The sequence below is a fragment of the Corylus avellana genome, chromosome 3 (genome assembly GCF_965113065.1).
Source record: "Corylus avellana chromosome 3, dhCorAvel1.hap1.2, whole genome shotgun sequence".
In the NCBI taxonomy this organism is placed as follows: domain Eukaryota; kingdom Viridiplantae; phylum Streptophyta; class Magnoliopsida; order Fagales; family Betulaceae; genus Corylus; species Corylus avellana.
Window position 1 is genome coordinate 26170144 of NC_142492.1, and position 11784 is coordinate 26181927.

The window sequence follows — 11784 nt, forward strand, 5'->3', positions numbered from 1 at the left end:
ACATAGCTTAAAGAACAAATAGCAAATCGCTTACCTTATTGTTAATAAATTTAAAAACTGATTTCCATCTTCCTATCTCTTGTTTTTTTCTTTTTTTTCTAATCAATGCGGGAGAAGGAAAAAAAGGGAGTCTATTCAATGAATATCATTTGGCCAAGGGTGTGGACTTTCATTACACTAACCTGAGTAACCTCTATATAAATAGGAATGCTATGCTTAACCCTATAAATGTTAACCTAGAGAACAAGTCTTAGGGTCCGTTTAGTTTGCAAAATAGACCCATGAAATAGAATAATTATTCCTATAATATAATTATTCTCTTGTTTGGTATGAGTCTATTCCTGAGAATATTATTCCCATGGAAATGATTAATCTCATACACACAAGAATAAAATAAATTTTCTAAAAACACTCATATTATTATTTTTTATTTTATTTTAAACTTAAAAAGAAAACTAAACCTAAAAAAAAAAACATAAAAAAATAAATAAAAAGAACAAAAAAAGAAACAAAACTAAAGAATATGAATAGTTATTCCATTTCATTCTCTTTTATTCTCAATAATAATTATTCATTTTTTTTTAATGAAAAATGCATTCTGCCTTCCAAACAAGAACTTAAAAAGTTTTTCTTTTTTAGTTTCTCTTTAAACTTATCAAGAAGGAAACCTCAAAAAGAGGGAGAGCGGCTCACCCCCATTTTTAAATCAGTGAAGGCCACGTGTTAAAATAAATAATACAAAGGCTCCCCCGACCGACAGGGACACAGAGAAACAGGGCACTCTCCCAGACGAGGAAGAACAATCAAAGCGGTTAGTTTTGTTCTCTTTCTATCTTCTTCTTTGTTTATTTTTGTTAGGGAAAGAAACCCTTTTCTTTTCCTCTGAAAGCCTTAATTGGGCTTACCTTAAAGTTAACAACTTTTGTCTCTGGAATTTCTGGGTACGTAATTTTAGTATCATATATTTAGAAATTGAATTCTATTTTTGCAATTTAATTTGTTTCTTTTTAATATCCAATTTTCTCCCAATGAGAAGCAAGTTCACTGAATGAATCATTCATATATTTTATTTTATATTTTTGTAGGTAGACATGGTTTCTGAATTAATAAATGCGAACCCAACCGTGTACGAGAAGAAAGAGCGTCGAGCTCGAAGCGCGCCCAGTGATTATGCGGATGAGTACGCCGTGGAACCCATTGACCAACCAGAAGTTTTTGATATCCTTTCCCTTGAATTGTGTTTTTTTTTTGGTTGGTTTTCAATTAGGCATATTATGTGTTCACATCTTAAGGTTGCGTTTTTGCAGGATGGAACTGGGTTTTGGGAATTGGGATTGGATTGGAGACATTGTTTTTTATTGCTTTCAAGTTGTTTTGCGCTCATCATGTTTACTTTCTTTCTGGGGTTGCTTGTACCATATGGAATTTCTTTTCAGTCGCTTTGGGCTGTTTTGGGAGGGTTATGCCAAGCTGAGTAGTTGAGTTGCTGTTGGTGCTTCCTTGCCTCTTGTGGTGCCTTTGGAGGTTTCAGTACCGCGAGAGGATGGTAGAGGAGTTTGAGTTTTTTTTTCTTCTCTTATACTCTTTATCTTTGGCCTGCTACTTTTGTTTTTCCTTTAGAGCTTAGCTATCATGTTTTTCTTCTTTCTTTTTTTCCTCTTCTAGTTAGCTAGGTGTTTTCTATTGTATACTTTTTGTATACCTGAGGCGATTTACGCTTTTTCGATTACTTATAAAAAAAAAAGTTTGGTTTACTTCATCTACTTTTGACATAAAAATGCAATGAAATGGATATGGAATTCATTTGGTTCTGTATTAGCTTCAGGGTGCATTTACGGAACTTCAAAATTTCTGCGAATAAATGAAACAGTTTTTTTCTAGGCATATATGTGTTAAATCTGTGATTTGATTTTAGTTACATGTATCTTTTTTGTCTTAACGAATTAATGCAATATTGCTTCATCATCACCTAAATGTTGTAATATTGTATGCTTGATCTATTACGTATGAAGTGTAAGTCCTTTGGTTTATTGTTAAACTTATTAAATATTATGTTTATGTTCCTTTTTCTTTGCAACATCATACTTCTAAGATGTGTTTGAAGTTAATTATTCATTTCCCCTTTGTTATATGGAAAAGAACCTAAAAGTTATGTTATGCACCTGCTTATGTAGGCAGTTACACTCTGAAGTTTTTATTTTTCTAGTTTTTTCTTAACATTCTTAAATCATATAAGAGATATAAAAGACCCGGAGCACCCATACTCTTTGGAGGAGCTCAAAGTTATAACAGAAGATGCAATCGAAGTAGATGACAAGCAAAGTTATGTTAGGTACACACAGCTCTTCTGTCTCATTCTTATTCATGTAATTGTGTTCTCTTATTCTAACATGAGTAAAATGAAACTTTTATCCACGATCGATAATGATGCTTCGCTTCAGGGTCACATTTACTCCCACAGTTGAACATTGTAGTATGGCAACAATTATTGGGCTTTGCTTGCGAGTGAAACTTTTGAGGAGCTTGCCCTCTCGTTACAAGGTATCAACTTTTATTTCCTTATTATCAGCTTTGTTGATGATGTTGTTCATTCATCATATAGGTGAAACATATTATCGAATATTCGGACTTTACAACTACTTTTTCATGTTAATTTTAGAATTCATTACGTTATTGTATGTTGACATGTAGGATTCAGAAAACAGGCTTTCAGCTCAATAAATGATACAGCATTAGCACATTAGAGATTATAGGAGGCTCACTGTAGAAATTTGGTGTGACTTGATAACAGAATCCTCTCACTTGTAGGGGACTCGTTCACTATTTTAGAGTTGTATGCTTCATGTAGGACCAAATAATTTATTTTGTTATTATTTTCTACACTGTTCTAAACAGGCTGATTAATGCATAAGATCGATGGAATGTGTCTATGGTTGTTGCCTTTTTTATTTTTTTATTTTTAATCTTTGCCTGAATGCATTAATGGCCTCCTAGGTAGAAAGAAGTTTATGGCCAAGGGGTGCATGCACAGAATGTCACAATCACCTCAAGAACCAATTTAGGACAAATCAGTGTTTCTGTTACTAATGATAATGGACACCCTCATTCATTAATATTCCCTATATCTATCAGATGGACTGAGATCAATAGGCAGCTTTGTATTTTCCTGCCTACCCCACCTAGGAGGCATATGCTTACCACCATAACTAATGTTGGTTAGATCCGAAGAACCATACGTACTTGATGGATTCCTGTATAGAATTACAAACCACTCAGCTACTGCATAGTTAAAATGCAATGAATCGTGCATAAAAAAGTCCGTGATGGCGGGGAGGTTTCACCTTTTTAGGCTGTAAGATGCTTATTCTGTCCCGTTACTATCTGCTTATTTGTAATTGCCACTTTATGGTTTCGATTGGAACATGATTTTTGTAATCCATGGCTCTGTTACTTTTTTCGTTTATATGGAATTTGAGCTGTGCTTGGTAGCTCCTATGATGTGTACAAGTTGTACCTCCTTTCTTACATCTCTTTCTTAATTTTGGTTAGATTGATATAAGGGTAGCCCCTGGATCTCATGCATCTGAAGCTGCAGGTACTCTCTCTCTCTCTCTCTCTCTCTCATTCATTTTTGTGATTAACGAATTTTGTTAGTGCTTGAAAGAAAAAGAAAAAAAATGCAAGTCTTCTGGAAGCATCATTGAAATAAGCAACCTCAATGATGATGAGGAAATGACGTATTTTTCAAATGTCGCCAAAACCTTTTAACATTTTCTCATATTCTCAATCAATGAACAATCTCATAAAAATTATGACCTGATTTTCATATTCCTTCATATTTCTGTTTTATGTTGCAGTTAACAAACAACTGAATGATAAAGAACGGGTGGCAGCAGCACTGGAGAACCCAAATCTCGTGGATATGGTTGATGAATGCCTGGCTCCATCTTTTGGTTGAACCATGGCTAGCATACGATTTTCTTTCCCCATCTCATACTTGCATTTTTGGCCGTTTATGTTGTATAATCTGAGATAGATATAATTTGAATGTCTTGTGAATTTTTATCAAGTCTTGTAATGTAGCTGATTATATTGATTCATAGAGTTTTCTGGCAACTTAGAAATGTGACAACATTGTATACCAATAGTATCTTTTATTATTAATATTATTATAGGGGATATTAAAGGTGTGCAACATCATGAGTGAAATTGTATTAATTCAAACTGATACTTAGGTGGGAAATGTCGGTACATGATCTGCAAACCTAATATGAAATTAGCGGATTAGAATTGAGGGATATGACATGTTTAATTAAATGAATAAAATTATAACTGACCTATATAATCTTATATTTATGTCTCAACACAACTCAAACTTAACATATGACAAAAAAATCGATAATTTTTTACACAACTTATAAAACTCGACACACAAATTAAACACAACAAATTCAATTCAATCATATATTCTTTAACAAGATTAAACTCAAACACAACAAAATGTTACGAGCTAGTCCTCGCCACTTCACAAGAGCCCAAACTCTACCAGAGCAGCAGTAACAGGCAGCATTGCTTGATAACATATGAAAGGAACCAAGTGAATGGGTTACATGGAGAATTTGACGCCTTCATCATCAGCCGAAGTTCCCTTGAATATAGCAAGCTTCCCCTTTTGTTCTAGTAGTTTCAAAGCTCGCATTAATATTGTACGGTCAATCCCTTGAAGCTCTGAATTAACAGATGTGGAGAGAGATTTTAGACATAAAGTGTATAACTTTCATGCAAAATTTATACACAACCATAAGCCCAATATGAAGGAAAACATCTTCCTTTCTCACTTTTTCATATTCTTCCACATGGAAAATCCCTTTTAGAAAAATAGAACAAGATTTTCTCCCTCACTTTCCCCAAAAAACCCTCCCCCATTTTAAAATATAATCATGAAAGAGTTGAGTTTCTGGTATCATTTACAAAATTACTTCGTCTAGACGCTATATACGATCAAATTTTACCTGTTCCTCGACATTCAATCCCTGAACGCATTTCCTCAACTGTTATAACGCTGTCCTCTAACCCATTATCTTTAACCTAATCAAATATGCAAGAAGATTTCAATCAAACGAATTGATAAGTAATTACTAACTATAAATGTGAAATTTTATTCTCAAAATCACACTTCTAACTCACAAAATGTAAAATAATGTCAGCCCAATCCTGTATGCGGTGCCACAGAATTAGACATTTCCTATGGCCTTTATCCAACCATTCTGCACGTCCTGCTACATCAGAATGGCAACTAATCAACAACCTATGCAATTATAAATGCTGTGGCACAGGCTTTTAAGGAAAAGAAAAAACAAAAGAAGCGATTGAGACCATATCAAACCTTCAGAAACTAATGCTGAGAGGAATGCTTCCCTGGCTTCATGAGTAAGAGATCCTACAATATCACAGTAGAACACTAAAGATATATCCAACGAAAAAGGCATGTAAAACATACTGCAGAAAAATCTCAATACAGGTACTCATTTGAAGATTAGTCTGTTAAAAGCCAAAACTCAGGCAAGCAGATTGCTGCATCTGTTGATAGTAAGGTTAAATAATCAACTACAACTTTGCTGTCAACAACCATCAGTTTTTCTCCTCCATCTTATCTCCCCTGACAACCAATATAATGCCTAAAGCTAGCTTGAGCATCTTAATCCATCTGATAGGATAGAATCCCTTGGAGAATTGAAGGAAACAAAGTCTGTAAGGATCACGGTGTGCAAAAATGTCTCTTTTATGGCTGCTCATCATCCAATTTGATTTTATCTTCAATTTGGAATACCTTTCAATAACTTGTTAAGATTGCAAGTTGGGGAAAAAAGAGTCGAGAAGAAAGCTCCAAAATGGATAAGAACTGTCTGCTCTAACCTTCCAATATTCTAGACCACCAACATTGGCGCTTTTATAGAGGCATTGCGCTTCTTTGGTAATACTGATGCAATGATATAATTGAACCCGATCCTCCAGATCCTCCTACTACTATTACTAACAAGTCCCCTAGAAGGAAGGGCATTCTTATGACATCCCAGGAAATAGAGTACTCCCAAGACACGAAAGACATGAATCATTACTTCATCAAGAAAGGACTCTCTTGAAAAACATTGAGTTTGGACTTGCATCATTTCCATAGTGTATGAAGACAAGGACAAGTTTCTAAGGTATTGCATGGCTGCTAAGTTCCATACTGGTTCTTTACTATGTGAGACTGGGTTTATACGTGATCTCAATAAGTTCCAATTGTAACTTTGACTAGTCATTTTGAGGTAATAATGTAGATGTGCTTAGTGTTTTTCTTTAATTGTGAGAAATGGTATTGGAATCAACCTAGCTAGTGACACCACATGGCATTGGAGCACTACAACATGACGTGAGCCTTGACAAAGACGTTAGGGATTTTAGTGGGGGATGGTGACTCCTTGAAAAAGTTATGTCTTATATTGGGTGGGTGTATTACATAGGTGCTAAGTCCCACATTGATTCCTTACTAGGTGAAACTAAACTTTATAAGGGATTTCAAGGAGTTCTAATTGTAACTTTGACTAGTCATTGTGGGGCAATAGCACAAATGTAACTAGCGTTTTCCCTAAGTTGTGATAATTCTTGCAATTACAATAGCAAAATACATACCAACTCTTTCCTTTACACTGCTTACAGAGGTCATGCACAATAGCAAAGCTTAGTGGCACTGATACAAGTATGTCAAACAGTTTTAGGACTCAACCCCAAACTTCAATGACCAAATTAGAAAGTAACAAGAATGATGAACTTACTTTCAATCACAGCATTTGAAAATAGTGGAAAATCTTCTTCCAGTCCAATCACAAATATTTTTTGTGTTCTACAGTAATCAAGAATGAGTTCCTTCCAAAGTTGTACCTGCTTCTCACGGGTGTCCCTTACTGGCTGCAAACTGAAAAACATACACCAAAGTCATGTTCTAAATCACAATGCTCCAAATGAAAAATAAGAATAAGGCAAAGTTGAGAAGATATGTGTTAGAATCAAAAACGAAAATGGGAAAGACCACAAGAAAAAAAGAAAAAGAAAAGTATTTACAATGAAAGAGAATAAATATCCATAAACTATAATCTACATACCTTTCAATGAAACATTACATTTAAATAGAATATTTTTCCTTCCATTTTATTTTCATTACAATTCAAACACAAAAACCTACCCTTACCCTACCACAACACCTCTTTAACACCTGAGCCAAGGGTCAAGGCGTTATATCGCTATAGTAAGTGGGCATGTTCTATGCCACATCAACTGTATGACTGTTTCCTACAATTGTGATGGCCCAGCAAATAGGTGCCAAGTTTTTATCGAGGCACATTCAATTTTTTGCCTTTTGGGATCTGAACTCCACAAGAGGACAAAAGAAAAGGCAAAAAAAGGAACTAATGAACATCAGAAGAGGGATGCAAACAACTAAGAGCTCAGCCAGCTCTATAGGAGTACAAGAAACCTCATATTTAGGAAATAAATGCTTTGACGCCATGACAGCAACCCAATGAGCCAATTTGTCAGTGGAATAATTTGCTTTTGCAAATTTGGAAGGAGCTAAAGATGGCAGCACCTCCTTTATGTCCATACAATGTGCTTATCTCTGATGGATATGATAAAAATGTTTAAGGCCCCCATAAGTTCGTCACTGTTTTAAAAATTACTCCTATGTTAGTCAAAGACTCAAGAAGATAAACTGCTTCGCACTGTCGCACATGGTCACATGTGTGGCCAAAACTTCAACCTTCAAAGCTGAACTAGAGTAGAATTTGTAAGCTGATCCTGCAACGAGTTTTCCCATAAGGTCTCAAACTATAATTCCAGTAGCTTCCACTCCAATATCAGCAAGAAAAGCACCATGCATAAACTTTTACCCTGTCCCTAGGAGCAAAGAAAACTAGCAGAGATATTCAGATTCAAGGGCATTAGCTTTAGCAGTAGCCCACCCTGGGTTGGTGCATCTTATCAAAAGCATTTCCATTTCTTGCTTACCAACTCCTTTTGCCAAGAAGGGTTTCTGAAGCAACCACTCTTTCAATTCAAGTTAGATGCTTCCTCTCTATCACAAATTGCAGAGAAGATCCACTCCAAACAATTCTTGTCCATGGACCGATAATAGTGGGAATTATATTGTCTGTGGCTCTTGCTTGCAAATTGGGCATAAAGAGTCTCTAATGGTTCTTGTTGAACAGATTGCTTTTCACTGAGCATTCCTACAAACTTTACATAAAAATGATTTAACTGGATGCAGCATTAATGTTCCAAATCATCTTTCAAAGGTCTGATGAATAAGTGAAGATGAGGAGCTTTGACTTTCAACTTGCTTTGGGACTTTGGCTTTGGTATCCACCATTTACTGTACATTTAAGGCACATCAAGTGGCAAACTAAACTATTAACGAGCCTGGTGCAGTCCAGGACTCAAAAAAAAAGGCAAGGAAATTTTCAAATACAAGAGTCCCCTTTTCCGTGCTGAATTGCAGCGAAGAAAAAGGTCAAACACTTCCGCATTACAATGGATTTTTTTATTGTTAAAATAGTGTGCAAATCAATAAGAAAAGAAAAATAGGAGATTGAGATTCAATAAGGGCCAAACAACTTATATTGACATAATGATTAAAAAAAAACAGCAATTTATATTAAATTGTCAAAATTCAATACAGAAAGTCAGAACAGAATAAAAACCAAAAAAGAAAATTGTAGAGAAACTGAAGATTACGTGAAGTATGGTGGGTAATTGAAGAAGTGAGGTAGCTTGAAATCACCCAATTTCTGCATCTCTATGGAGCTTCCTCTACAAAAAGAGACCTATAATAGCATCTCTGTAATTGAAGAAATTAAAAGAGGACCAAAGTTTTAGCATCAAGGAAAGATAGATAACCTATCTCAGAAAATAAGACCGGCAACCATTTTTAGTTTCTCAAACTCCCATTCCTTGTTTTAACCTTCAGATCCATTATTGCATTAATGGTGGGACAATCAAATTTTAAAAATACAAGCACGATGCTTCTTTTCCTAACTCAATTTTTCCTATGCTTTAGCAACAACTAAGATTGCCATTAACAGCTGCTTGGTAATCTTTTGAAATCATGGATTATCAATCTATGGAATCACTATTTAAAAAAAATAAATAAAACGTAGCTACATATGTTAACTGTAAAAAGTTGGTACATTAAAACCAATGAGCTCTAGTTCAAATTATGCATCCTAGGATGAAGTTTTAGCTTCAACACCACGGGGTGTGTGTGCAACTTACTATCCAAAGAAAATGGTACATTAACAGAGAAAATAGTAGGTGCATTATATTTGCTTTCTGTAGTGCCAATGCAGTGTGGATGTAGACCACCAAGTTCATATCTAGCACCTTTACCTACATTTTTGGATTATATTGGCGTTGACTTAAACAAAAATGCTAATCAAGTAACTCTTAAAACAAAGAAAAGTTTCCAATGCACATAGACCCAATAATATACTTATATACATAAACCAAAGCCTTCTTTTCTCCCATGGCCCATGGAATCTACCAAAAAGAAAATAACTTGTACCAAAAAATTATTTGAGCTGGAAAATGCAACAAATCATAATTTCAACATCAAAATCTTATATGGGAAAAAAAAGGGCAAATTGCAACTCACCCAAGCCTTATTATATCAATTCATTTAAGTTTCCATTCTCTTTCGATTTCATTAGCATTTATGTCACTTTTCTCTCCTCCTTATGGGGTTTTTTTGTTAGTTTTTTCTGGGTTTTCTTTTAAACCAATTATGTCACACACAGAATGAAAAAAAAAAAAATCAAAAATTTAAAATGAGAATAAGAAGGATCAGTGAGCCTTGAAAGTGAATGATACCTGAGGATTCAAGGCGGAGAGGGTAAGAGCGCTTTTGATTGATCGAGTCTGAGCTTGGTTTTTTGGAACGTTCAGTTGATCAAGTTCGGAAGGAAGTCCGTTTGGGTGACCGAAGAGAAGGAAAATGTAAGAATATTTTACGGTTCCGAACATTGGGCCCAATTTGAAGCCCATGGAACCCATAAATTTGCAGCCCAGATAGGTCTCTTATCAAACGCAAAAGAGCCTTTTACAAGGCCAGAAGTGTTCCCTTCAAGACTATCAATTTTACTATAGAGAAAAAGACTTCAATGACTTCGTACTTTTCTTCAAAAAAAAAAAAAAATTCAACTTCTCAATATTTTTACTTTTTATATCGCATTAATCACTTTTTACTATTATTTAAATAAAAAAAATTACTACAAAATAAATTTTTTTTCACTTTTCCATACTAAACATTCTTATATTTTTTCTCGTATCACTAAATTTATGCCGCAATAAAAAGGTTCATGGCCTTTGCCAAACATGCCCATATAACATATTACATCAGCCACTAAATTATTTACATCAATGCCCACCCATCTCAAGTACGTCACCCCCAAAATGAATTGTTGGTGATTGTTGGCCGGCCGTGGGTCTTTGTGAAGGTGACCGTGCAAGCCACCTATCTATAGGGGCCGCACAAGCCACCCATTTGATGGAGAAGGAGGAGAAAACGAGATAACTAGCATCGTCAAGCAAAAATAAAGGAGGTGGGTTGAGGCAACAGGAACGGACATGAATGTTACCAACATTTAAATAAATAGTTAAAATTGTACAACTAACATGACAATACCAAACCCGCTTATATAATAACACCCTTAACAACCCTATATGAAAATTTTGCCATCCTGATTTGACAACAAAAACTTTGTTAGTATCACATAGGGGTGAAAATGCAGTTTTATTAATTGCCTTCTAGTCGATAATCACACTAACCGCTAGCCACTTTTGCTTACGGTCTTATATATATATATATATATATATATATATATATATATATATATATATATTACTTAAGGTAAAACGACGTAGTTTTACACTTCTATATATTCATCTCCTTCTCTAACCCTAAATCTATCTTCTAAACCACTCGACACTCAGCCTCTGCCTCTCACGCACACGCTGTCACTCGTCGCTCGCTGTCTCTCGTCGCTCTCTCGGTTTGGAACCGTCCTCGCCTCGTCGTCTCTGATCTCGGCTATATTCTTTGGCCCTTATACTGAAATCGATCTTCTCTCCCCTTTCCCACCTTGTGCTCGTTGGTCTAAGAACGGAGACTAACGTGGTGTGCACCGATTTTTCCCTCGGACATTTCGGGTGCTCAATAGGGCGATTTGCAATTTTGTATATTTTGGTGAAAGAAAGGAGGGGCATTTGGTTGCATGCTCAATTTTGTGTATTTTGGTGAAAAAAAAAAGCGGTTAGCGGTTTCTGGATGCGGTTAACAGCTAATCGGGTGGTTAACTGCCTAGGTGGTTGCAATTGGCGGTTTTAGCCGCTAACCGCTAACATTTTCATCCCTAGAGTATCACATACTTGTGAGAGAGGGAAATGGGTAGCTGTAGCTCCACCCTACCGTACCTACCATGAGTGAAAAGTTCAAAGTTGTTAATAAAGCACATAATTAGTGTTAATTAGTGGGCTTTGCTTGACTTTCCTGCGCATGAAACACAATCCATTGACTTTTTCACTTTTGACCATCAGGCAATGAAGGGGAGGCATAGCTACATTTCTTATTTGTATTAGTTTTATTTTTAGTATTGATTATTGTTTATAGATAATATTGTAATTTAATGCTATTTTTCATCATTTTTCATAATTGTGATTACTCAGGCTATTAGATATCACTCTAAGAAAAAT

The 11784-nt window shown here is 35.3% G+C and overlaps 2 protein-coding genes across 4 annotated transcripts; one reads left to right on the forward strand and one right to left on the reverse strand.

Moving 5' to 3' along the window:
• The first annotated feature begins 707 nt into the window (after positions 1 to 707).
• Positions 708 to 4145, forward strand: LOC132174637 (protein AE7). Of its 2 annotated transcripts, none has more exons than XM_088514558.1 (6): positions 708 to 811; positions 1086 to 1218; positions 2227 to 2332; positions 2442 to 2541; positions 3550 to 3595; positions 3858 to 4145. In XM_088514558.1, exons 2-6 carry the CDS (start codon positions 1092 to 1094, stop codon positions 3956 to 3958), a joined length of 480 nt encoding a protein of 159 aa, XP_088370684.1. In that variant the 5' UTR covers positions 708 to 811; positions 1086 to 1091; the 3' UTR covers positions 3959 to 4145. The 2 variants fall into 2 exon arrangements, with proteins under 2 accessions (XP_088370684.1, XP_088370683.1); XM_088514557.1 differs by lacking the exon at positions 708 to 811 and adding an exon at positions 835 to 941.
• A 305-nt stretch (positions 4146 to 4450) lies between these two features.
• Positions 4451 to 10000, reverse strand: LOC132174636 (vacuolar protein sorting-associated protein 25). Of its 2 annotated transcripts, none has more exons than XM_059586267.2 (7): positions 9904 to 10000; positions 8773 to 8875; positions 6819 to 6958; positions 5387 to 5440; positions 5188 to 5276; positions 5013 to 5088; positions 4451 to 4728 (listed from the first exon to the last, which is right to left on the reverse strand). In XM_059586267.2, the coding sequence occupies exons 2-7, from the start codon at positions 8829 to 8831 to the stop codon at positions 4607 to 4609; spliced, it is 540 nt and encodes a 179-aa protein (XP_059442250.2). In that variant the 5' UTR covers positions 8832 to 8875; positions 9904 to 10000; the 3' UTR covers positions 4451 to 4606. The 2 variants fall into 2 exon arrangements, with proteins under 2 accessions (XP_059442250.2, XP_059442249.2); XM_059586266.2 differs by having other exon boundaries at positions 5188 to 5279.
• Positions 10001 to 11784: the final 1784 nt, after the last annotated feature.

What these genes read in the sequence shown, in the direction of transcription:
- LOC132174636 (XM_059586266.2), bottom strand. Translation starts at nt 8,831, where the DNA reads ATGCAGAAATTGGGTGATTTCAAGCTACCTCACTTCTTCAATTACCCA. An exon ending in TTCAAATGCTGTGATTGAAA is followed by an intron (nt 5,441 to 6,818) that starts GTAAGTTCATCA and finishes GTGATATTGTAG; the next exon opens with GATCTCTTACTCATGAAGCC. An exon ending in CTGACATTATTTTACATTTT is followed by an intron (nt 5,089 to 5,187) that starts GTGAGTTAGAAG and finishes ATATTTGATTAG; the next exon opens with GTTAAAGATAATGGGTTAGA.
- LOC132174637 (XM_088514558.1), top strand. Translation starts at nt 1,092, where the DNA reads ATGGTTTCTGAATTAATAAATGCGAACCCAACCGTGTACGAGAAGAAA. An exon ending in TGACCAACCAGAAGTTTTTG is followed by an intron (nt 1,219 to 2,226) that starts ATATCCTTTCCC and finishes TAACATTCTTAA; the next exon opens with ATCATATAAGAGATATAAAA. An exon ending in TCATGCATCTGAAGCTGCAG is followed by an intron (nt 3,596 to 3,857) that starts GTACTCTCTCTC and finishes TTTATGTTGCAG; the next exon opens with TTAACAAACAACTGAATGAT.